Source organism: Petaurus breviceps, unplaced genomic scaffold (genome assembly GCF_028583685.1).
Source record: "Petaurus breviceps papuanus isolate PSGF00001 unplaced genomic scaffold, PetGlider_PUasm1.0 189, whole genome shotgun sequence".
Taxonomy (NCBI): domain Eukaryota; kingdom Metazoa; phylum Chordata; class Mammalia; order Diprotodontia; family Petauridae; genus Petaurus; species Petaurus breviceps.
This window is the reverse complement of record NW_027185809.1, coordinates 3,309,931-3,336,749: the sequence shown is the minus strand read 5'-3', so window position 1 is coordinate 3,336,749 and position 26,819 is coordinate 3,309,931. Positions and strand designations below refer to the sequence as shown.

Here is a 26,819-nt window from a genome sequence, read left to right as displayed (position 1 = left end):
ACAGTTTTTGTCTTCAAAGAGCTTATAATTTCATGGAGGAAGACACATAAAAGAAAGCTGAAAAACTGAGATGCAGGGATTAAAAGTAGCTGCCTGGAGGACATGGTGGAGAAGTGAAAGCTATCCCAGAGTAGTACAGTCAGGTGAGAAATGAGGTGATGCTCTGACCTGAGCTCCCTCCTCAAATGGAGATTTTGGAGTTCAATTATGGGGACAGAAGGTAGTGATGGCGCAGGATACTAAGGCTGATGGGATCTTGCAAGATGATGCGGTTTTCCCAGTAATGATTCTTGGGATAAGGTAGAAAAGTCAGAAATGTTCCAAAGTAGCACAGCCAGGTGAAAAACTAGAACTTGAGAATATGTTGCTAAAGTGAATTTACATATTTTTGTAAACTAACTAGAAGGTGATAGTGACATAGATAACAAAGTCTGTGCTTATTGAGGTTCATGAAGTTTATAATCTCAAGCAGATATTAGATATGAATATTTAGGGGGTTGAGTCAACCCCTTAAACACTTCCCATTCTGATAAGTTAAACATTAATTGATTAAGCAGAACTTGAAAAAATTGAATTAAGAAATAGTAATCAGGCTTGGCTTGAAATGCATTGCCCAACATTAACAACATATGAAGTAAATACCTAAATGCTTAAAAATGATAAAGCATGTTCCATAATACAGGGTTAGAAACATACACAAACATGCACATTCTATATTTCAAACAGGCTACTGTATCTAGAATATTTCAACTGTAATTAAAATGTATGGGATAGATATATTTATCTTGCTTACACATAGCAAACATCTCCTAACTTTTCCTAATTTTTCTCTCCCTCACTTAGGAGGTAAAGAATCTCTATGATACTGATTTAATATACTTTGAGATCCCTTGGAAAAAGTGGGACTGGAAGGATAAAGACTCTCCTAAGCAAAATGATTCCTTCTCTATACTTTCAAAGTGAAGCCAATTGGAATCTAATTTAAAATGGTCAAAATCCTAGGTAAATATCTGATCTTTGCCAGAGTTGTGTTTTAGTACACTGTAATTTACTAATAATGTTCTTTTGGAAATTTAGATATCTTATGTCTCAGACAAGTGGCAAAAGTAGTTCAGTATAGCAAAAAGAATGCTTTTGGTTTTCATAAATAAGCTTCTCTTACTTAAAAATTTTCTCAAACTGTTAAAGAAACCAAGAGTTAACTCCCTATCCTTATAATCTGCAAAACAACAATTCAATAACATGCTGAATGTTATATAGTGGTCTGGTAGCAACATTTCTTAACATAGATAATTGATATCATTTTACTTATTCAACATCCTAAAAACAGAGAAAATGAAGAGACAGCCATTTTGTCCTCTGTCACTGTTATTGATTAACATCAAAACCATTGCCATTTCCTATCACTAGTTCTAAGCACCATGCAATATTCTGGGAAGCTGCTGTTCTGCAATCCTTTTCAATACCACACATACAAAAGTATTCATTGGAATAAGTTTTCCAAGAAATGGTATGCCAAAGACTTGAGGAAAAAAAATTGAATTGTGACTCTTGCTGTAAAGCCCACTTTTAAGATGTACAGAATAGACCATGGCCACCTTAATACTGCAATAATACTGTTGAAATTAAAGGCAAATTTTATGAGAGGGAATAAGTAGATTTTTTTTATAAGTCACAGTAGTCAATCAGTAAACATTTATTAAGTGCCAGGCACTGTGCTAAATGGTAGGTATACAGAGAAAGCCAAAAGATAGTCGCTGCCCTTGAGGAACTCACAGTACATTATTACCTTTAGTACTCAGTACTGCATAGCAAACATTTAGATACTGTTGAATTGTACTATTTAATAATGGTAAAGATTAAATTTGATAAGTAAATAAAATTCTTTTTCAAGGCAATGTTCCCACTATCAAGATGAAGATGGGGGCGGCCAGGTAGCACAGTGAGTAAGAGCGCCAGCTCCAGTGTCAGGATGACCTGGGGATCGAATCCCGGGCTCAGACACTTAGCACCCACCCAGAAACACCTGGCTGTGTAACCTTGAGCAAGTTACTTAACCCCGATTGCTCAAAAAATAAATAAATAAAAATTAAAAAAAGATGAAGATGAAAATAAGAAATGTTTTAGAATCATAGGTTCCTAAATTATAAATTCAGAAGACTTTCTGGAAGAAATTTTAGAGATCATTTAGTTCAACTCATTTTACAGATAAAGAAACTAAGGTCCAGAGAGATTAACTTTTCCAGCCTTAGTATACATTATTCCCTTTCATGCACACTATGATAAAGTCAAATTGGTCTTATTATTCCTCACACATAGAACTCTTATCTTCCATATATGTGCCTTTGCATTTGGAAGGGCTGTTTCCCAAGCCTGGAACAGATTCTTTCCTCATCTCCGCCCCTGAGAATGCCTGCTTGCTTTCAAAACTCAGCTCATCGGTCACATTCCACAGGAAGTCTCTTCTCATTCTCCCAGCTACTAGTGTCTTTCCTCTGCCCAAAATTACTTTGCTTTCATTTGTACATATGTATATATGTAAATGTCTTTCTCAAAAGAATATAAACCCGATTTTTTGTCTGTCTTCCCATCGCCTAGTGCCTGCCTGGCACAGAGCAGCTGTTTTCATAAACGCTGATTGATTGGTTAAGTCCTTTGCCTAAAGTCGTCTAAGTCAGAGCTGACATCGGTCCTCTGACTAAGGCCAATGCTCTTCCCACTTTACACCAACACTATTTCAAGCCCAACCTCACCATCAATCGCTCCAAAATTAAGTGAATGTTTATTGAATTAAACAGGCAACTGAACTCCAAAGACTAGTTCAATGAAGAACTTCTAAAACGCAATAATCACCTAAAGAATTTTGAAAGGAAAATTCTAAAGGTTGCTCTGGAATAGAAGGGACCCAAACACTACTGGAAACCATTGTTGCAGAATTATAATACCTGCATATCAGTTTTACATGCATTAATTAAGCAGCAAGGAATTAACAAAATATGCTTCTTCAACCACAAACTCCTCAACTTGCATACAACCTATTTAATGTTATATGATCTAAAAATTAATCCTCCTTATACCATAAGGTAAATGAAGTAAAAACAATGGAGTAATTAAAGCTAGGACACTTCTTCCTAATTCCTTGGCCACCTGTCTATTTTTATTTTATTTTTTTAGAGAGAAGAAGGCAAGGCAATGGGGTTAAGTGACTTTGTCCAAGGTCACACAGCTAGTACGTGTCAAGTATCTGAGGTCCAATTTGAACTCAGGTCCACCTGACTCCAGGGTCGGCACTCTATTCACTACACCACCGAGCTGCTCCTCCTCCTGCTCTTTTTTTGTTGCTTAATGGTTTTTTTTATTTTTTTAGGGAAAAAAAAAAAACTTGTACTGCTTTCTCCCCCTTCTGCCAAAAAAACAAACAAAAAAACCGGACAGCTTCTTAAGCTGCCTTTTTTAGGATCCCCATGAGAAATACTTCACTTTAAAACTGAAAGGAAGAAACCTAAAGATTTGTATCATTTGAGGTTTCTTTGGCCAAGTCCCCCTACTCAGTTTCCCTGCAAATAAGCCCAAGGCAGTAATTGGAAGGTAACAGATATTGTGGTTGAGATATCTCTGTGAACTTGCCTAGATCTAATCAAACATTTAAGGTGTCTTTGGCTAACTAGAAAAGCCAAGGAAGAAGCTAGCGGACTTTTAAGGGAATCAAATTGTATGTCTACAGTGCTAGTCCTGGGAGGTATAGGCAAAATATGTTCATGGCCTGGGTGGATTACAAAGAAGTCAGTTTTTCACTTTTTCTAGAGGAGAGAATTCTGAAATGATAATTTTTGGGATCTGCCTTGATTCCATGGCCAGGAATCTCATGGCCTCATATTCTTTCAAGGCCTTACAGCAAACAACATAACAACATGGGTAGGTAGGTTACAAAGTGGATAGAGTGCTAGGGTTGGAGTTAGGAAGACCTGAATTCAAATGTGACCTCAGACACCAGCTATGTGACCCTAAACAAGTTATTTCATCCTGTTTGCCTTAGTTTCCTCCTCTGTAAAATGAACTGGAAAAGGAAATAGCAAACAACTTCAATATCTTTGACAAGAAAATCCCAAATGAGGTTACAAAGAATTGGACACAACTGAAAAAGAAACAATAACAATCATAACAACATGCTTCTTGGATTTGCTTTCTTTTTAACTACTGCCCAAAGTCAGTCATTCAGTCAATAAACATTTATTAAGCACCTACCATGTGCCAAGCACTGTGCTAACTGCCAGGACATAAAAAGAGGCAAAAGAGAGTCTCTGCCCCTGAGCTCTCACAATCTAGTAGTTAAGATGAAAAGCAAACAAATATATACACAAAAGAGCTATATGGGACAAACAGAAAATAATTAAGAGAGGGAAGGCTAGAAATTGGAAGGGTTGGGAAACGTTTCATATAAAAGCCTTTTAGGAAGATGGCAGAGTAGAAACAGGACTTCCTCGCAATTCTGGCTCCCACTTCCCCCAATTCATGTAAAAAATGACTCTAGACAAACTTTGGAGCTACAGCACCCACAAAATGACAGAGAGAAGCTAATCTCCTGCTGAGGACAGCCCTGCCTTGCAGTGCTATGGGAGCCAACCCCAGCCCCGCTAGAGCCGGAGGTCTTAGCCCCATGGCAGCCTGACCAGCTGCTGGCTGGAGGGACTTCAGATAACCAGCAGCTGTGGCAGTTTCCAGAATTATCACAGATGCCAAGGACAAAGTGAGAGGTCATTTCAATGGGGATTTGAGACCTGGGATTTGGAGTGTGATCCGGCCTTTGCCCCCTGGGTTAGAAGCTCCGGATGAGCCACAGCCATGCAGCCACTGCCCCTCGTTGCAGCTTCAGCTCCTGGTCTGCAGATTGTAGGGGGACCAAGCAACCAGTCTGAGTGGTAATTACTCTTAACCTGCTTGGATCTGGATTGCTGTCTAGGGTAGAGGTTCTGGGGTGTGTGACCAGCTTGCCAGAGCTTGTGGAGGCCTCAGAGAGGGCACCCAACTAATACCTTTGGTAGCTGAGAAAACCCCAGTCATTTGGGACAGAGCTCTCCTCTCTGGAAGCAGAGTTCTACTGTGGCAAAAAACCTGAAAGTCAAGTAATTGAGTGGCAACATGAGCAGGCAAAGGTAGCAAAGCAAACAGAGCAACCCAACTTTACACTCCTATTTTGGGGACAAAAAGGATCAAAGCATGGAACAGAAGGAAGACAGTGAAGTCAGAACTCCTGCACCAAGAGCTTCCAAGAAAAATAAGAGCTGGTTACAGGCCATAGAGGAGCTTAAAAAGGATTCTGAAAATCAAATGAGAGAAGTGGAGGAAAAACTGGTAAGAGAAATGAGAACAATGCAAGAAAATTATGAAATGAGAGTCAACCACCTGCCTGAAGAAAATAACACCTTAAAAAATAGACTAACTCAGATGGCAAAAGAGGCTCAAAAAGGCAATGAGGAGAAGAATGCCTCAAAAAGCCAAATTTGCCAGATGGAAAAAGAATCTCAAAAGCTCACTGAAGAGAATCATTCCTTCAGAATTAGATTGGAGCAAATGGAAGCTAGTGATTTTGGGAGAAATCAAGATACTATTAAACAGATCCAAACAAATGAAAAAAGAGAAGGCAATGTGAAATATCTCACTGGGAAAACCACTGACCTGGAAAATAGATCCAGGAGAGATAACTTTAAAATTATTGGACTACCTGAAAGCCATGATCAAAAAAAAGATCCTAGAAATCATCCTTCAAGAAATTCTCAAGGAAAATTGCCCTGATGTTTTAGAACCAGAAGGCAAAATAGAGGTTGAAAGAATCCACTGATCACCTCCTGAAAAAGATCCCCAAAAGAAAACTCCTAGGAATATTATAGCCAGGTTCTGGAGTTCCCAGATCAAGGAGAAAATATTACAAGCAGCCAGGAAGAAACAATTTCAATATTGTGGAAACACAATCAAGATAACTCAGGACCTGGAAGCTTCTACATTGAGGGATCAAAGCGCTTGGAATATGATATTCTGGAAGTCAAAGGAGCTGGGATTAAAACCAAGAATCACCTACCCAGCAAAAGTGAATATCATGTTCCAGGGCAAAATATGGTCATTCAGTAGAATAGAGGACTTTCAAGCACTCTTGATGAAAAAACCAGAGTTGAATAGAAAATCTGACATTCAGATAGAAGAAGCAAGAGAAGCTTGAGAAGGTAAACAGGGAAAAGAAATCAGAATCCACTTATCAAAGTTGAACTACTTATACTCCTACATGGAAAAACGATAACTGTAACTTATGAAACTTTTCTCAGTATGAGAATACTTGAAGGGAATAGAAAGGTGTGTGTGTGTGTGTGTGTATACATATATATATATATATGTGTGTGTGTGTGTGTGTGTTTATATAGGAGGGTATATGGGCATATGAATACATATGTGAGTGCGTGTATATATGTGTGCAGATATACATAGACAGAGGGCACAGGACCAATTGAATAGGAAGGGATGATACTTAAAAGGTGAAATTAAGAGGTGAGAGGAATATGAGAGGAGATGGAGAGAGACAGAATGGGGGCAAATTATCTCATATAGAAGAAGCAAGGGAAAATTGTTACAATGGAGGGGAAGAACAGGGAGGCAAAAGGGAATGAGTTATTCTCATTGAATTTGGCTTAGGGAGGGAATTACATACACACAAAATAGGGTATCTCACCCTACAGGAAAGTAGAGAGGAAGGGGAAGAGAGGGGGGATAATGGAAGGGAGGGCAGGCTGGGGGAGGAGGGAAGTTGAAAGCACCCACTTTTGAAAAGGGAAAGGATCAAAGTAGAGAACAGAAGAAATGGAGGGTGGGATAGGATGGAGGGAAATATAGTCAGTCTTCCACAATATATTCACGATGGAAATGTTTTGCATAGCTATTCATGTACAACCTATATTGAATTGCTTATCTCCCTAGTGAAGGTGGGTGACAAGGGAGGAAGGGAAAGAATCTGGAATCCAAAGTTTTAAAATCAAATGTTTAAAAATATATATACATATTATTATTAATATTTTACATGTAACTGGGAAATGAGATATACAGCCATAGAGATCCATTGTGCCCTACTGGAAAGTCGAAGGGGGAATGGGAGAAGATATGGGAGAGAGAAGATTGGGGGAGGGGATATTCAGTGGGAATGCTGTTTTGGGGTGGTGGGTAGGGAAAATTGGGGAGAGAATTTGTAACTCAAAATCTTGTGGGAAATGAATGATGTAAACTAAAAAAAAAAAAAAAGAGAGGGGAAAAAAAGAAGCCTTTTAGGATTTTAGTTGGGACTTGAAGGAAGTCAGGGAAACCAAAAGGCAGAAATGAGGGGGAATAATCCAGGCAAAGGGAACAGCCAGAGAAAATACCCAGAGTCCAAAGATGGAAGTATCTTCTTGTAGTCAGTGTGGCAAAGTGAAGAGTATGTAGCAAGAAGTAAGGTGTAAGAAAGCTGGAAAGGTGGCGATGGTTGATTGGTTATTAAGGGCTTTGAACACCAAAAAAATTTATCTAATTAAAAATTTCAAAATTATAAGGCAGCATGATGGTTAGAATGATGGGTCTAGAGTTAAAGAAGACGTGAGTTCAAATTTGGCATTTGACACTTGTTATATGATAATCAGCAATTCACTTAACCTCTCTGACTCAATTAGCAAAAGCAAAGGGAATTCCCACACTAATGAAACAAACCCTTCATTCACTGGTGCACTGACAAATATCTGTTAAAAAAATACTTAACAGAAAGTTAGAAAAAAAATTCTGATTTTCACTTATGAAAAGAAGAGAGATAGAGTGGAACAGATCTGAGATCATCTCAACAAAATGGACTATAAGGTGATGAAAACTCCCTTGTTAAATAAGGTTAGTTACAGATTTCCAAAATGGTTATCAGGAAAATGTATCATGATGCTGCTTTTAAATGGAAAGGAAGGAGGACTATCAGTACCAGATGTCAAACTATGCCACAAAACTGTAGTCATCACAATATGTGTTACTGGGTAAGAAAAAGAGGTTGGTTAGCAGAACAGATTAGGTACACAATATACAGAAGCATGTGCGTATGGCACTGTTGGAGGTCGTGTTTGATTAAACCCAAAGATCTCAGATTTTGGTGCAAGAACTCATTATTTGACAAAAACTGTTAGGAAAACTGCAAAATATTCTTATAGAAACCAGGCATGGACAACATCTCATAACATATTCCAAAATAAGCTCAAAATGGCAATATGATTTAGACATAAAGGGTAATATCATAACCAAATTAGTGAAGTATGGGATAAATTATCTACAATATTTATGGATGGGGAAGAATTCATAATCAAATGAGTCAGAAAGGTTCACAGGAAACAAAATTTTGATTGTATAAAATTTAAAAGTTTTGAACAAACAAAACAAATGCTGTTAAAATTAGAACAGTGGGAAACTGGGGAAAAAGATCTTTGCAGTAAAATTTTTCTTATACTGTTCTCATTTTTAAAACACACAGGAAACTTAATCAAATTTACAAGATTAAGGGCCATTCCCCAACTGAAAAAATGGTCAAAGAATATAAACAGGCAGTTTTCAGAGGAATAAATCAAAGTTATCAACAGTCACATAAAAAATGTTCTAAAGCACTAATAATTAAAGAAATGCAAATTAAAACAGCTCTGAGGTTCTACTCATCAGAATGGCTAAGGTGACAAAGAAGGAAAATGACAAATGCTGGTGGGGATATGAGAAAACATGCAAACCAGTACACTACTGATGGAGCTGTGGAGTCCACAAATTCTGAAAAGCAATTTGAAATTATGCAAAAAAAAAGCTATTAAACTGTACATACACTTTGATACAACGATACTGTTACTAGGTCTATATCCCAGAGATCAACGAAAGAGAAAAAGGACCTGTATGTACAAAAGTATTTAGAGTGGCTCTTTTTTTGTGGTAGCAAAAAAAGGAAACTAAAGGAAGGCTGGACTCCTATTGTGCTGTAAGAACTGAAAAGCGTGCTTTCAGAAAAACCTGAGAAGACTTGTACAAACTGATGCAAAACCAGGAGAACAATTTACACGGTAACAGCAACACTGTAAAGATCATCCATCAACTTTGAAGGGCTAGTGACTATCAACACCACCATAACCAACCACAATTCCAAAGGACTAATGAGGAAACAAGCCATCTACCTCCAGAAGGAGAAATCACAGATGCAGAGTACAGACTGAAGCATATTATCTTGCTTTTTTAGCATTTTATTTTTCCCCAATTACATGTAAAGACAATTTTTAACATTGATTTAGAAAAAAATTTGAGTTCCAAATTTTTGCTTTCCCTCTTTCATTGCCTTGATCCCTGAAACAGTAAGCAATTTGATACAGGTTACACATATTCACTCATGTAAAACATATTACCATATTAATCATGTTGTGAAAGATACAGACCCAAAGAGGGGGGAAAAACATGAAAAATAAAACACAGAAAGTGAAAAATATGCTTCTATCTGCATTCAGATTGAGTCCTTTGGAACTGACTTGAATCACTGCATTGCTGAGAATGGCTGAGTCTTTCACAGCACTGCTGTGACTATATACAATATTTTCCTGGTTCTGCTCACTTCACTCTGCATCAGTTCATAAAGAGTCTTTCCAGGTTTTTTTTTTCTGAAATCAGCCTGCTCATCATTTCTAACATTCCATTAAAATCATATACAACAACTTGTTCAGCCATTCCCCAATTAATGGGCATCTCCTCAATTTCCAATTCTTTGCCACCACAAAAGAGCTGCTATAAATACTTTTGTACAAACAGGTCCTTTCCCCAAGCATATTTTCTTCTATTTCTTTCCTTTTTTTAGGGGGGGTGGAAGGGATATGGCTAATGAGAAAATTTGTTTTACAGACCTATACATATTGGTAATGGGCTTTTTACTTTAATTGCCTTTTCAATGATTTGGGAGAGGGAAAAGGGAGAAAATCTGGAACTGAAAGTAAAATAAAACTGAATTTAAAAATAAAAATGAATCCATACTAAAAAAATAAAAAATAAAAAAGATAAGCTGCTTTTGAGGTCAGTGACCCTAAAGTGATATTACTGAAATGAACAAAACTGCTTAGAGCTTTTGGCTGGCTTTGGGGGCATCATGTCATAAACTTTAACAAGAATTGCCGTAGGTAACAGTGTTGCAGCAATAACTGTCCAATATGTCTATTAGGATACACAGATCACATAATTTCTAATGCTGCCACGTGAAGCAATATGGTATAATGTAAAGAACATCAGTCTTTAGCAGACAGAATACCTCACCTCTAAGTACTAGCTGTCTTTCTAGATCAAGACATCGAACTTCTCCATAGCTGTGAAAAAAGCAAAACCTTAAATCGTTATATAAACAAGACCCTAGGCAAGTTACCTAACCTTTTTGTGTCATGAGCTATTCCCTGGGGATTATCTACTAAATTTAGATGCATGAGATCTTTTCTATTTAAATTCTAAAACGCTGAAGCCATCATTTCAACTTTCTTCATATAATATTATTTGGTGATAAATTACAGAAGATTCAAATTAAAATAAGTTCCACCCTTCTTGTTGTTGTTCAATCATTTTCAGTTGTGTCTGACTCTTTGTGACCCCGTTTGGCGTTTTCTTGGCAAAGATACTGAAGTGGTTTAGACAAAGTAAAAAAAATTTACTAATGAGTTTTATCTTCTTAAAAATGCATATTTATTTATTGATGTAAAATGTTTCAACAAGATACTTGAATGGGCTATCATACATTTAATATAGTATCTGCAGAATTCTAGAAAATTCTGAAAGAAATGGAAAGATAGCTTAGAGATTGTATTTCCAAAATCTTGAAAGTGAGGCCCAAAGAATTTAATTTGTCAAATTTTTAATTAATTAAACCAAAATTTTAATTTGGCCAAATCACAACATTATTTATTAGCAACAGTCAAATTTTTAAGTAAAACACAAGCAATTCCTCTATTTCAATTAATTTAGAGCTTCCCTAAAAAAAAGGTCCAATAAATCAATATGATTCTCTGATGTTTAATTTTGTAAGAAAAGTCATATGATGACTTTACCATCTTAGACTTTAATAGCAGAGATTTCATAATATGTAATCTAATAGAATAACCCTTGGAAATAGCCAATTGCACAAGGAGTTTAAGTTACTTGCTCAAGGTCACATGACTAATTAAAGTCAGGATTTTGAACCCAGGTCTTTATGAATCTACACTTACCATAATATCCATCAGATCAGTCTTTCTTTAGGAGGTACTAATTAGAAGAAAGAAACCCAGGCCACCTCCCAACCCATTTATAGCAAAGAGTTTATATTATCTTCTCTATGTTAACCAAAGTATAATGCTTTCTTGATACATTAACAGAAGTCCAACAATCCTATTTCTTTTCATTTTTGTTTTTTGTAAACTTTACTTTAACAGGAATACTGATATCTTTACTACCTCTTCTGATGCTATGCATGGTATGGATGGCTTCAAGAAACACTAGTCTCTGAAAAACTGAAGCTGAAGATCACCTAAAGTCATTTTGATTCTTTCCTCTATCTTAACTCTCACACTGGATCAGTTTCAAAGTTTCATCCATTCTATTTCCACAATCTCTCACATCCACTCCCTCCTGTCAACTCATACCTTAAAGTGCTGCTCAAATTTTATGACTGATATTAATGAAGTCTAACAATGATTATCAAACTAGGAAACTGTGCTAACCTGTTTTTATCTCCAAATCAATGATTTATGTAAAGTCAAGTGTTATCATTAGAGAAATATATTGTATAAAAGTGGTATTTATTACACCTAGAAAAGCAGTGATTACTATCAGATAGATATTAATTGGTTAGCTGAGTTTAGTTATTACATATAAAGAAATAGAAACTGAGCACCAATAGACTTAACAGATCAATAGCATTGAATATTGAAATGCTGCTTTTCTCATTTATAAATATGCCTTTCCACATGCAATTGCTTCAGCCCTAATTCTTTTACCCTTTTAGACCTAAAAGGTGTATTTATTTATTCTCCAGGGGCAATGTTTCCAGGCCTACCTTCTTTAAGAAGCCTGTGAAGAAACTACACTATTAAGACAGTGAGTACCACAAGAATGCTATAAATGGGCTACCCACATAGTGCAACAGACCCTTCAGAGCCTGAAGATTAAGATTCCTATTTAACAGAAACATTCAATAAAACCCAGGCAAAAATATCCCACAAGGTGATAAACACAGTCTACAAAAAGATAAAAGCAGATGTGTAACCTGCATGGAGATTAAAAGCAGTCAGCAAGGAAGTTCACTGGCGTCTCAGGATCTCCCTGCCAGAGTCCTAAAACTAACTCTGGGTGCTTTTTGCCCCCAAAGGCCCACCACTGGGTCCAGATCAATCCTAGAGGAAAAGATAATCAAATTGTTCCAAAACATCTTGACTTACAACACTGGTTGGTATTATGGGAGTATGAGCATTAACTCAAGTGTCCCCAATTCCACAATTGTGGTCCTGGCCACAATGTGGGGAAATCAGAAGTATGTTACAGCAGGATTTTGGTTAAAGTCAGTCAACAAACATTTATTAAACAATTACTATGTGCTAGGTACAGTGTAAAAATACCAAAAAAGGGTGGCAAAAACAGTCTATTCCCTCAAAGAGCTCATATTCTTTTTTTTTTTTGAAAAGGGGAAGCAAGGTAATTGTGGTTAAGTGACTTGCCCAAGGTCACATGGCTAGTTTTTGTGTTAAGTGTCTGAGGCCACATTTGAACTCAGGTCCTCCTGATTCAAGGGCTAGTGCTCTATTCATTGTGCCACCTAGCTGCCCTAAGAGCGTGTATTCTAATGGGAGAGGGAAACAACTCTCCACATATATATATAATTATTACAATGTGTTATATTATTACAATATAATATCACATATAACATACCAATGTATAATGATGATGTGTTGTATTAATATCAATGTAATATATTAATATACATATTAATAGTTATATATATATATATCTTAAATGCCCTTAGCTGTTTGCAAGTTGTTTCCCGTGTGTGTGTGTGTGTCTGTGTGTATCTGTGTGTGTGTGTGTGTGTGTGTGTTGCAAATAACGGGAAGTAATCTCAGAGGAAAGGCAGTGGGGAGGGGGAGAGAACCATGAAATGCATTCTGGAGGAAGTAGGATTTGATCTGACTCTTGAAGAATTCCAGGGAGTAGAGATGAGGAAGGAGCACATTCCAGTTACATCCAGTGTAGGTTACTATTTTTTCCCCTAAATCTCATTTGATTGGCAAATGCACACTTTAGGACATCATTTTTATTCTAATGCTTCATAGCATGGCATCACATCCTAGGAAAGGCTGTCCATGGAGCCACACGGTGGCCAGATGGAAGGGAGGACAAAGAGCTAGAATCAGGGGCTCATGACCTGCAATACAAATTGACTCCTACCACCCCATACCACCTTCTTCATGAATGAATACTTCCACAAGAGACAGCAGAAGTCTGACAAACAAAACAACAAAAAAAGAAAGTAGGAGTAGGAAGAGATGCATGAATATATGGAGATCTACAAATACACTAACACAGGAAGAGACCTTTATCTTCCTGATCATCTACCATGTCAACACGAAAAGAAGCAGAATAAAAAAGGAACATGCAAGTGCATAGCCTAGGAATGGGAAAACAGAATTCAGAATTGCATAGAAAGAACAGAAATAAAGAAGAGGACACAAAGGATATGCGCACTTGCTGGAAATAAATTCTTTAGAAAATACTAGACAATTATATAACAAGAAATCTGAGACTGTAACCAAACTGGATGATTATCTACAAAAATATAAAATACCTAAATTAATAAAAGATATAAAAACCCAATATCAAAAAGAAAAAAATTAGGGTAGCTAGGTGGCACAGTGAGTAAAGAGCCGGCCCTGGAGTCAGAAGGACCCGAGTTCGGTTCCTGCCTCAGACACTTAACACCCACACACACAAAAAAAACTAGCCATGTAACCTTGTGCAAGTTACTCAACCCCAATTGTCCTCCAAAAGGCCAAAAAAAAAAATTTAAATAAGCCATAAATGAACTCTGAAAGGAAAATAAAAAGGCCAGACAGATTTACAACTGAATGCATTTAAATGTTTAAAGAGAAATAACTTAAGCTACAGAAATTATTCTTAATAATTATTAATAATTTAACTATAATTAATGAGATGATATAAACATGTATAACAATAATGTAATAATTTTTTTATTAATAATTATCTTTAATGAGAACTCTATTAAACTCCTTTTGTGAGAAAAAAAAATCTAAACCTAGGAAAGATAAAGCAGAGAAAGAATTCCATTAGGCTATCAAAGTCATTTTCCTAAAGTATAGGTCTAACCATGTTATCCTCCCTAATTCAATAAACTCCAGTGGTTCCTTATCATCTCCAGGACTGAATGTCAATCTGTTTAACATTCAAACCGTTCATAACCTGGTCCTTCCTACTTTTATAGTTTTCTTATACTTTATACATTCTCCTCCCCTACCCTAGATACTCTGTGATCCATTGATACTGGTGTCCTTGCTATTCCTTGCACAAGACTCCACCTTCTGATTCAGTGCATTTTTGCTGTGCCTGGAATTCTTTCCCTCTTCATCTCAATCTTCCAGCTTCACTGCCTTCCCTTCAAGTCCCAGTCAAAATCCTACCTTCTTGTAAAAGCCTTTGCTGATTCCGTTTACAGAGTCTTCCCTCTCCACAGTATTTCCAATTTGTGTTTTCTCTCCTAGACTGTTACCTAGCTCCTTGAGAGAAGGGATTATCTTTTCCTTTTTTTTTTTTGGATGCCCAGTACCTATTACAGGTCCTGGCATATATAAGTGTTTAATAAATGTTTGCCTTATTGCCTATTGACAAGTAAAGCAAAATGAATCATGTGGCCATGTTCAAAAAATATGTGTCTCTTTATGTACTTTGTGTCTATCATCCCTCTGTCAGGAAATGGTAATATGCTTCCTCATGGGTCTTCTGGAGATATGTTGAGATATATTAACCAAAATTCATAAGAGTTTCAAAATGTTTTTCTTTAAAATGTTATTGTCTTTTTATAAATTTATAATATATAATAATGTTATATTGCATATATTATGTATTATAATATGCTATATGTAACATAATAAATTATTTTTCTGGTTTTGGTCACTTTGTTCATTGCATCAATTCACAACAGCCAGTATTCTCTGATAGCTCTTTCATCATTTCTTTGTTGTTGTTCAGTAGTGTCCAACAGTTTGTGACCTCATTTGGCATTTTCTTGGAAAAGATACTGAAGTGCTTGCCATTTTCTTCTCCAGCACATTTTTTTTTTTATTCTGGAAAACTTTATTTTTATCGTAGGTGGAATGGGGACACAGCAAGTTAGATGACTCCAATAGTCTGGAGCGAGACGGACATAGGCCTTCTTCTCTCCATCGGGCCGGATCAGTGTGTCGACCTTGGCCACGTCGATGTCACACAGCTTCTTTACGGCCTGATCTGATGCTTGTTGGCCTTGACGTCCACAATGAAGACCAGGGTGTTGTTGTCCTCAGGCTTCTTCAGAGCAGACTCGGTGGTCAAGGGAAACCTAATGACGGCACAGTGATCGAGCTTGTTTCTGCGAGGGGCGCTCTTCCGAGGGTATTTGGGCTGCCTTCGAAGTCTCAGTGTCTTGGGTCGCCAGAAGGTGGGGGATGTTAGGATCTCCTTCTTTCTGTGGCTATGGACACCCTTCAGCATTGCATTCTTGGCCTTCAAGGCCTCGGACTTGGCTTCTGTCTTGGCGGGGGACAACAGCTTCCTTCTTCGCCTTCGGCGCCATGTTGGGGGAAAGGCTTCTCCAGCACATTTTACAGATGAGGAAACTGAGGCAAACAAGGTTAAGTGACTTGCCCAAGGTCACAAAGTTACCGAGTGTCTGAGGCTGAATGTGAACTCAAGAAGATGAGTCTTCCTGACTCCAGGCCTGACACTTCTTCCACTGTGCCACCAAGCTACCCTCATTTCTTTCTTTTTTTTGGAGGGGGAAGGCAGGGCAGTTGGGGTTAAGTGACTTGCCCGAGGTCACACAGATAGGTTTGTGTGTGTGTGTGTGAAGTATCTGAGATTAGATTTGAAATCAGGTCCTCCTGAGACTCCAGGGCCAGTGCACTGTGCCACCTAGCAGCCACTGCCCTCATTTCTTAGAGCATAATAATATTGTATTACACTCATATACCACAATTTTAAAATCATAATAATATGTAACATTTATATAGAGCTTACTATGTGCCAGGCATTGTGCTAAACACTTTATAATTATAATCTCATTTAATACTCAAAACAACCCTAGGATGTAGGTGCTATTACTATTCATATTTTACAGATGAGGAAATTGAGGTAGACAGATTAAGTGACTTGCTCAGGGTTACATAGGTCGCACAGCCAGTAAGTGTCTAAGACCACACTGGAACTCTGGCTCAGTGCTCTATCTATTGTGTCATTTAGTTGCCTTTCAGGAATTCACCAAGTGATGGAAACCCTCTTCAATTCTAGAGTCTTGGCAAAGGACAGGAACAGTCAACATTGGAAGAGCTCTAGAAGACAGGTAATGCTGATGGAGCAGTGAATTTGTATACCCATGCTGGAAATCAACTTGGAATTACTCAAGTAAAATGACTGAAATATTCATACGCTTTGACCTAGAGATTCCATTGGCAAGTCTCTACATCAAGCAGATATTGAGGAAAAGACAGGCTCCACATATGCAAAATATTTATAGCCATGCTTTCTTTTTAGCAAAAAACTGGAAACCTAAATTCAGCAACTGGCCACCTAGGTCAGAAAAGTATTCACCATAAAACAGTGATAATTCTGCTAAAACTTCCGAATCAGCTTCCCATAGTTTTGACATTTTATACTAAACAAGCGGCAAGTACGCCAAACGGCCTACATAAAACAAGTGCCTCCCTGTGACACAGAGCTTGACCCCAAACAAGCCTTAATGAGAATAATCCTCCATCCTTTCTTTGTAAAGGTGGGAGATTGAGTGTAGAGCATTGCATACAGTATCAGCCTTAGATGATGTGTTCAGTTTCCTTTGATGTATTCATTATTTTTTCAAAATATTGCTTAAGGGATTAGTTTTCTGGAAAATGAAAAGAAGAGGATATAATAGAAAATGAAAGTAATATTAACAGAAAAGACACAAAAATAGTCATTAAAAATAGTCTAAAATTGGTCAAGCTGTAGTCACACCAAGGTTACAAGAATCATTTAGAAACAATTATCATAATTAATCATCTTTAAAACCCATATTATTATATGAACAGATACAAAAAAAAAGGCTTTGGCAAAATATAGCATTTGTTTACACTAAAACCCTTAAAAAATAGGCATGGAAGAAACTTTTAAAAGTATATTTTACAAAAAACATAGATCTATAACCAAAAAGCGCTTTATTTTCAGTGGAGAAATATTAAAATCTTACCCTACAAATACAGAGTAATAAAATAAGGTCAAATCAACCAACAGCCAATTTATTAAGCACCTGCTCTATGCTAGGCACTCTGGCAAGTGCTAGTGATGCAAAGTAAAAACCAAAACAGCCCCTGCTCTCAAGGATCTTACATTCGAGCAGGGAGGCCCCAAGTGTATTTCAGTATATACAACAGATATACACAACTCTAACAAGGTAATAAGCATGGGTGGGTGGGGAGGAACCATTAGTAGTTGATGGGATTAGAAAAGGCCTCCTGAAATAGGTGTCATCCGAGTCAAGCTTCAAAGGAAATTAGAGATTCTCAAAGGTACAGGTGAATGGGGAATATAATATGATCCAGGCATGGGGAACAGCAGAGTAAGGCAGGAACTTGCCTGAATGCTCCCAAATTCACCTGCAAACAACTACAAAATGACACCTTAAAATGCATTCTGGAGCAGTAGAAGGACAAGATGAAACAAGTTAGAAGGTTAACAGAGAAGGTCTGTCTCACTGTCCAAAGGGGAGCGCTGTGCCCCCAGAGGGGAGCACCGTCCAAAGCAGGCAGTACCTGGCTAGGCCAGCAGCAAGGTCCTGTAGCCCTGGCATACGCCAGTAGTGAGACCTGATGGCCCCCATCCAGGCAAGAAGCAAAGTCTTATATCTCTGACAAAAGAAGCCTTGGATAGTGCCCCCTACACCACAGGAGCAGAGCCCAACTTTAATATAAAGTTAGAAGTCATGAAATAGGCTGGAAAATGAGCAAAAACAAAAAAATAACCTGACTGCAGACAGTTTCCATAGAGACAAGGAAGATCAAGACACAAACTCAGAAGAGGACAATGTCAAAATGTCTACATGTGAAGCCTCAAAGAAAAACTGAATTAGTCTCAGGCCCAAAAAGAATTCTGGGAAGGTAAGATAGGATTTTTTAAAAATCAAATAAGAGAGGTAGAAGAAAAACTGGGAAAAGAAAAGACAGTGATATAAAAGAATCATAAAAAAAGAGTCAAAAGCTTGGTAAAGTTAACACAAAAAATGGAAAAAGATATGTAAAAATTCATTGAAGAAAACAACTTATTACAAAGTAGAACTGGCCAAATGGAAAAAGAGGTACAAAAGCTCACTGAAGAAAATAATTCTTTAAAAATTGTAATTCGTTAAGTGGAAGCTTATGACTCCATGAGACATCAAGAAACAATAAAACGAAATCAAAAGAATGAAAAAAATAGAAGAAAATGTGAACTATCTCAATGGAAAAACAACTGACATGGAAAAGAGATCAAAGACAGAAACTAAGAATTACTGGACTACCTGAAAGCCATAATAATAAGAAGAGCTTAGACATCATATTTCAAGAAATTATCGGGGTAAACTGCCCTGATATCTTAGAACCAGAGAATAAAATAAATTGAAAGAATTCACCAATCCTGAAAGCCCCAGATAAAAACTACCAGGAATATTACAGCCAAATTTCAGAACTCCCACATCAAGGAGAAAATACTACAGGCAACTAGAAAGAAATTATTCACATACTGTGGAACTACAGTCAATATTACACAGGATTTAGCAGCTTGTACATTAAAAGATTGGAGGGCTTAGAATATGGTATTCCAGGAGGCAAAAGGAGCTAGGTTTATAACCAAGAATCACCTACCCAGCAAAGCTCAATCCCTCAAGGAAAAAAAAATGGTCATTCAATATAATAAAACTTTCAAGCATTCCTGATGAAAAGACCAGAGATGAAGAGAAAATATTATTTTCAAATACAAGACTAAAGAAAAATATAAAAAAGTAAACAGGAAAGAGAAAAACATAAGAGATTCAATAAGGTTAAACTGTTTATATTCCTGTATATAGCAGGCATGGGTATAAGTTGACTGTGATGGGATAATACCCCAAAATATAAAACTGAGGGGTGAGAAAGTGGATTGTACTGGGAGAAGAGGAAAGGGAGAGGTAGAACATGGTAAATTATCTCCCATGAAGAGGTGCAAAAGACTACTACAGAAGAAAGAAAGATGGAGAGGAGTTGATAGCAGGCAATAGCTGAACATACTCCTTTGAAAACTGGTTCAAAGAGGGAATAACACACTCAGTTGCATACAGAAATCTATCTTGCCCCATAAGGAAGTAGGAAAGGAGGGGAATAAGAGAGTTAATAGAAGGAAGGGTGTACTGGAGGAGGTGGTAGTCAGAAACAAAACACTTTTGAGGAGGGACAGGGTAAAAGGAGGAGGGAGGGAGGGAGAAAGAGAGAGGGGGCAGAGAGAGAGAAAGAGAAAGAGAGAGAAAGAGAGAGAGAGAAGAATAATCAGGGGAAATCATAACTGTGAATGTGAATGGAATGAACTCACCTATAAAATGGAAGCAAACAGTAGAATATATTAAAAACAATCCTACTTTATGTTGTTTACAAGAAACATATCTGAAGCAGAGAGACACATACAGAGTAAAAGTTAAGGGGCTACAGAAGAACCTATTATGTTTCAGTTGAAAAAAGGAAATGTAGCAATCATGATCTAAAAAAGCAAAAATAGATCTAATTAAAAGAGATAAGGAGTGAAACTACATCTTGCTAAAAGGTATCATATACAATGAAGTAATATCAATACTAAACAAATATGTACCAATTGGCATAGCATCCAAATTTTTAAACGAGTTACAGGAGTAAACAGACAATACAACTATACTGGCAGGGAACTTCAATTTTCCCCTTACAACCAGATAAATCTGACCAAAACAAACAACCAAAAAAAGAAAGAAAGAACGAAAGAAGTTAAGGAGATGAAGAGAATTTTTAGAAAAGTTAGAAATGATAGACCTCTGGAGAAAGCTGAATGGGAACAGAAAAGAATATACCTTTTTTCAGTGGTACAAGGCACCTACAGAAAAATTAACCATGTATTAGGGCATAAAACCTCACAATCAAATGCAGAAAAGCAGAAATATTAAATGCATACTTTTCAGATTATGATGCAATAAAAATTACATTCAATGAAAGACCATGAAAAGTTAGATTAAAATTAACTGGAAATGAAATAATCTAAGCCTAAAGAATGAATGGATCAAGTAACAAATAACAGAAACAATGAATAACTTCACTAAAAAGAATGACAATGAGACAATATACCAAAAAGCCTTCTATGCAGATCATACCAACCTAGAAAGAATCTGAGTACAGACCAGCCAATGAATTATTTTCCATGGGACTGCCTATATAAATCTAGAGAGACATGCTACCAGAGATCTGGCTAATAGATGATTAAATGTTTTTATGGCGATTTACAAAGACTTGTCTGTTAAACCAAAAACAGTCACATCTTTCTAAGTATCAAAAAGCTATAGGACAAATTCTTTTCAAGATATAAATCTTGTTAAACATATAGTAAAACCCCAATTAGCTAGAAAGAACCTATGAGGTTTCAGTAAGTGGAATTTGTTTCTTACCTACTTCATAAAGGGGCAAATCACAAGAAAACATAAAAAGTTGGAATAGCATATAAATCTCATACTTTCTGATTATTATGAAATAATTTATGTCAACAATGATAACTTTTGGTTATTGCAAGATCAACTAAGATGGAATAAGCTGAGTCATAATTTACTAAGGTGAAAAATAAGACCAATATATTTAGATTCTTTACAATATGGGTAGAAATGACTTATATTATTAAGTAAAGCAAAAAGCAGGTTAACTAGAATCTGCCACTTAAACATTCCAGGGAATAAATAGATAGATAATCTTTTCATATTGATAAATATGCTACATCTTATATATATTATGTATGAGTTGTGTGTGTATACATACACACACACACACAGTCAGGGGTGTGTTGGAGCTAGCTCATTTTGACACCTGAGAACTGAATGTTAAATTTTCAGCGTGATGATTTACACCTCTGAAATTGGCAAGAGTTACAAATCAAGGCTTAATAAAGTTTCATTGATTGTCTAGTCTTAAAAAAGTGATGGAAAGAATATTAATATTAATAAAGTAGATTGAAGTGTGCCATATATTTCCAGAAAGTCAATCGCTAAACATTTATCAGAACACTGCTGTACACAGGGTATTCCATAAGTCTTAGTGAAGTTTTAAACTATTAAAACTGCACTAAGAATTTTGGGATATCCTTTTTGTTAAATAAATGATTATACTACATCTGAAGAAAATTACTTTTAAGTGAACAAGAAGTTCTTCCAGGTAATCACAACATTTACTAGCTATGAATAAACTGGATCAGATCAGATCAAAAACACTTATAAAAACATAATTCAACAATCTTACTAAATATTACTAAGTGCCTCACTCATTTCAGTCAACAGCAACAAAAAAACCCATATCACATCTCCTTCTTACTAAGAAGTACTTCTGCCTCACTATAAAGCAGATCACCTACAGTGCGTTTTCTTTATTCCCGGAAACTACCCAAACAAGTTAGGGATCTAAGACCCTACTGAAAGATTCTCTCTCTTGCTTATATTAAAGAAGGCTGACGTATTCTTGGATACTTATAAAGTGTGACTATAAAATAATAAGATAAGTGTCTTTTTCTTAGGGAATCAGTCATTATTTTAAAGCCGGGATTTTTAATATTTTGTGTCATGGATACTTTTTAGTAGTCTGGTGAAGCCTATGAACCTCTTCTCAGAATTAATATTTTAAATGAATAAAATAAAATAGACAAGACTGTAAAGCAAGGCAATTACATTGAAATATGTTATCAAAATATTTTTTAAAACAAATTTATTAACCACAGTTTAAGAAAACCCATTAATGTCACATTTATAATAGCAAAGTCTCAGAGAGTAGGGATTGTGTCTGAAAGCTAAATGTGAATCTTTATTCTAGAATGGATGTTCAATAAATATTTGACAGCCAATAAATATAACCTTCTAAAAGTCAATATATTTTCTTCAGTAATGTGTCATTTTTTTCTTTTTTAATGTGTAATTTTCCTACCCATTGTAGTTGAAGCAATTAAAAAAATTTTTCAAAAGAAAAATGTCAGTTCTCCAAGAGAACTATAGCCTGTCTTAATGAAATAAGGACAATGAATTATTAAATGCTCATAGATATAAAGACAATATGTATTAATATTCAATTCGAAAAGACAATTCTTTTTTTGCCAAAATTTGGCATATTTTTCCTCTTTTTCTTTCCAGTAAACTTTATGCCAAAGAAGTTCTCTTTACACTCCTTTCTATGTATCTTACAGATTTTTTTTTTTTAAGCAATCGGGGTTAAGTAGCTTGCTCAAGGTTACCCAGCCAGGTGTTTCTGGATGGGTGTTAAGTGTCTGAGCCTGGATTCGATCCCCAGGTCATCCCGACACTGGGGCCGGTGCTCTTACTCACTGTACTACCTGGCCGCCCCCCTTTTCCAAATTCTTAAAGGAAATATTTAATATTTCTTCTAAAAATTATCTTCAACTCCATTGTAACATTAAATTAAAAGATTAATTAAGCTACTACAATTTACAAAACACTAGCATTATAAAGGACAGATACTTTTACCCAGAGCAAGGAACTAAGGGTAAGTTTCAGGAAATCACCATTTGAATACCAGTGTAGACTATAATTGTATCTTTAGCTGTACAATAATTTTGCAATTCTAATTCAATTTCTTGTTCCTTTAGTGATTTCATTAAACACACAAGCCTCTACATCTCTCCACAAAGGCCTTTTTGTAGTGCCACAAGTATTTATGATAAAACTTGACTGGTACATTAGAATGAAGAGCTGGCCTTATATGCATACAGCTGAATAGAAAGGTATCTATATGGTTCAATTTGAACTGCTGAAAGTACTCATTGACCCCAAACTATCTTCCCCATTGCCCTTGTCACCACACCATCCGAATTTTCCACATTTCTCCTATCCAGGCACCTTAAAACACACCTATTATTTAGGAAGCTAACATTCATTTCTTCGTTCATTTACTTGTATTAAGCACTTATTATGTACAAAAGTAATATGCTAGGCCCTGCAGCATGTTATCAAGGAGTTTGTTTACTCAGCAGACCAGTGAAGATTTTTGAACAGAAATATGACAGATTAGATGTCTAAATAAGAAATATTTTTTCATCAACTTATTTAGCAAATATTTATTGAGCACTTAGTTACATGTCATGTCTTGTTCACAATACAAAGTTACAAGAAATCTGGTCTGTGGACCCCTAATATGGGGAGCTAAGAAATATAACCCAAAGTAGCTATTGAAACTGTCATGAAAATGAAGCATATGGTAACAAAAAGTATCCCTACAGGAGTAAACTCAAGAACCACAGAAGTGGCTGGACTGTTCCTAGACACCTGTGGTGTGTTTGCTGGGCAAGGACACAAACTTTGGACTGGGGAGTGAAAGGTACATTACCTTAACTAAGACAGATGTGACCTTTTCCCAGTAAGATGACCATTAGCAGTTAGGGGAAAGAGGAAAATTAGGGAAGACTTTATGATTTAAAGGGTGGGTAGCATCACAAGGTGGAGAAGAGGGATGCAGAGGCAGGAGTACTCCAGGTATATTAAACAGAGCAAAATCTTAAGGGAGAGAGCTGAGGAAAGAATGAAGTGAAAAAGGGAACTAAAAAATCAGTGAAGTACTAGCAGAAAAAGATTTCTAACAACAGAGGACAGCTAAAGGCTAGGAGCGTGGGGAAGAAAAGCCAGTACTTGGTTGGGACAGCCTATAAGGAACCCCAAACATTCAACACGCATTTATTTATTAGGTGGCTACTACATGTCAGAGACTGCTAGGAGAGATACCAAAAACCAAGTGAAATTATTCCTCTCTTAAGGAGCTTACTACAGAAAGAGACATTTACATATGTAAGCACACACAAAAGAAATACTTTTTATTTATCAAAATTACTTTTGAAGAAGAAGGCACTAGCATATGGGGCAATAAGGAATGACTCTATAGAAACTAGTGTTTAAGCTAAATTTTGAAGGAAACTGGAGATTCTAGGAGGCAGAGGTAATATAGTAAACAAGCATTTATTAAGCACTGATGATGCACCAGAGATAAGGAAGTATTACACTCAGGTATGGAAGATAACTAGGGTTCTGTAATATTTGGAACGGGACTTGGTCCTACTGTGCTAAGTGGAGCTGGGACTCTCTGTCTCAGTAAGCTGATCAAGGATTTTTTTCTCCTGTGGGTGCACCAAACTTCACTTTTTATACATGATCCCACATGCTTTGAGGAATTGGTAGCCATCTTCTGGGCTGGTAATGGAGAGCTTTTCCTCAGGGACGGGGGTCCCCTGTTCCAGGCCTGGCAGTAATTTTATAGCTCTCCAAGAAACATCTATCACACAAGACAATTTTGAAATGGCACAAGAAAAGGAAGAGATCATTTCAGATAAGGGTAATCACAGAAGGTGTCAAGGAGGAGCTCCCCTCCCTTGTGCAAGATTCTTTTCTCCTATCACTTTTACAATGTCTCACCTTACCTTCAGTGAGTTGCCTTGATTAACCCTGAGAACTGAGGGAAAAAACTAAACTTGAGACAGAAGAAACTATAGCTTTAGGTTCGAAGTTAATATCTGAGCCATTTACTTTGATGAAGCCATGCTTTTTAAAAATTTTGATGTAATAAGAAAACTCAGGTTACAAGAGAAAATGAATTCTTGGAGGAAGATGAGAAGGAGAAGTTCTTAGGAGTCACAAAGAAATGGTGGATCTTAACAAAAAATCTGTACATAACATTATCATTCAATTAAATTAAATAGGCATTTATTAGGTGTTGCTATATGCCATGCAGACGTTTTTCAGGTACAGATGTGACCTTTTAGCATCTATGTACTTTGTCTAGATATCAAAAATGGGTTTGTGACAGTTGTCTGATCTTAATATGGCACCAATTTCACAGCCCAATCATTTCTTAGCGTGCTTCCATTTTCAACTTTGTATCAATACATGTTGTACATATAAAGGGATTTTTCCCCAATACCTTGTGTTCTATTTTAAGAGGAAGGCGCTATCGAAACTTTAAAGAGTCAATACCAGTGTGGCAGGAGATTTGATGGCAAAGGAAAAAACATGAACGACAGGAAATTTGTATGTTTTTGCTACATACTTTCAATTTTTTCTTACAACGCTATATAAACGCTAGCTAGCTCGTGATGTTACGAAACGTATGCAATTGTCTTATTTTTTGCTCAGAAGAGCGCCTTTCCAGAGGCAGTATTTGTGAAGTGTTCACGCATACTAGGTGCTTAGTCCACACTGGCTCTCTTCCCTCCCCTCCCTAGGCTGGCCCTATCCTAGTCAAAAAGAGACTTTTTAAAACAGTGCACGGTTTGGTCGGTTCTGGTTCTGCCCGAAGCGCTTGGGCTTCGCAGAGTCTCTGGACCGGGCAGCTGGCCAGCAGACGCTCGGTGTTGGCAGCGTGGGACCCCGTCCGTGGTAACCTTAGACTGCCACTGGCACTGCACCGCTCCCCTTCGGCGGCGTTAAGGTCGCCCCGGAGCCGCGTCTGCCCCCTGCCCCCCGTTTGTTCACTTGCCCTCGGGTGGGGAGCACGCGGGGCCGGGGGGGGGGGGGCGAGGGCAGGGGTGTCGCTGCAAACAGGCGGCTTCCTGCTGCAAGTTCTGCAATAACTCAACTTTTGTGCAAACAGGAAGGTGAGGAGAATGCCCACTGCCTGGCACCTCGGCCGCGGCGGGCGCCTCGTGCAGGGGGTGGGGGCCCTAAACCAGCGCCCAGGGACGGGGCAGCGGGGCGGGGGCGGGGCCAGAGGGCTGACCCGAGCCCCCCCCCGCCACCGGGAGGGGGCCCCCCGCGGGACCAAGAGGGCGAGCCGGGCGGGCCGGCCGCGGGGGGGGGGGGGGGGGGGTCCAGCTCTGCGCTCCCCGCACCGGGGACGGGGAGGACTCCCGGGGGCGCCGCCCTTACCTGCACGCGCAGTCGGGGTCCCGGGCGTCCCGGCCGGGGGAGCCCAGTCCGCTCCTTTTGTTGAACAGCTTCTGGAAGAGGGTCGGGGGCATCTTGGCTGGGCCGGGTCCGGCCGCGCCAGGCCCAGCGCCGCGGGGCCGGGCGACACTGGGTCTGTCCGGGGGGCCCCGAGCGTGGCGAGCTGTGTGCGGGGAAGGGGGCTGCGGGGACCTGGGCCCCTTCGGGGAGCAGCGAGAGCGGCCGCGGAGCATCTAGTTCCGCCCAGCGGCCGCCGCCCCCATTGGTGTCACAGTCATATGACAGAAATTAGTCACTTCAAACTGCCACGGGAGGCGGAGGGGAGGGGCGGGGCGAGCCCGCCTGCCGAGAGACGCCATTGGCTGGCGGGACCCCTCACATGGCAGCCGAGGGGCGGCCG

General features: G+C 38.0%; 1 protein-coding gene across 3 annotated transcripts in view; it reads right to left on the bottom strand.

Moving 5' to 3' along the window:
• Window positions 1–26,701, bottom strand: part of FNIP1 (folliculin interacting protein 1) — a 175,971-nt gene extending 149,270 nt beyond the window's left edge. For 2 of the 3 annotated variants that reach the window (XM_069091824.1, XM_069091826.1), the window contains exon 1: window positions 26,402–26,700. In XM_069091824.1, the coding sequence (XP_068947925.1) occupies window positions 26,402–26,652 (251 nt within the window). In that variant the 5' untranslated portion in view covers window positions 26,653–26,700. Of the gene's footprint in view, window positions 1–26,401 lie in introns of all 3 variants that reach the window. The other variant, XM_069091827.1, reaches the window with a different exon arrangement.
• Between the last annotated feature and the right edge of the window lie 118 nt (window positions 26,702–26,819).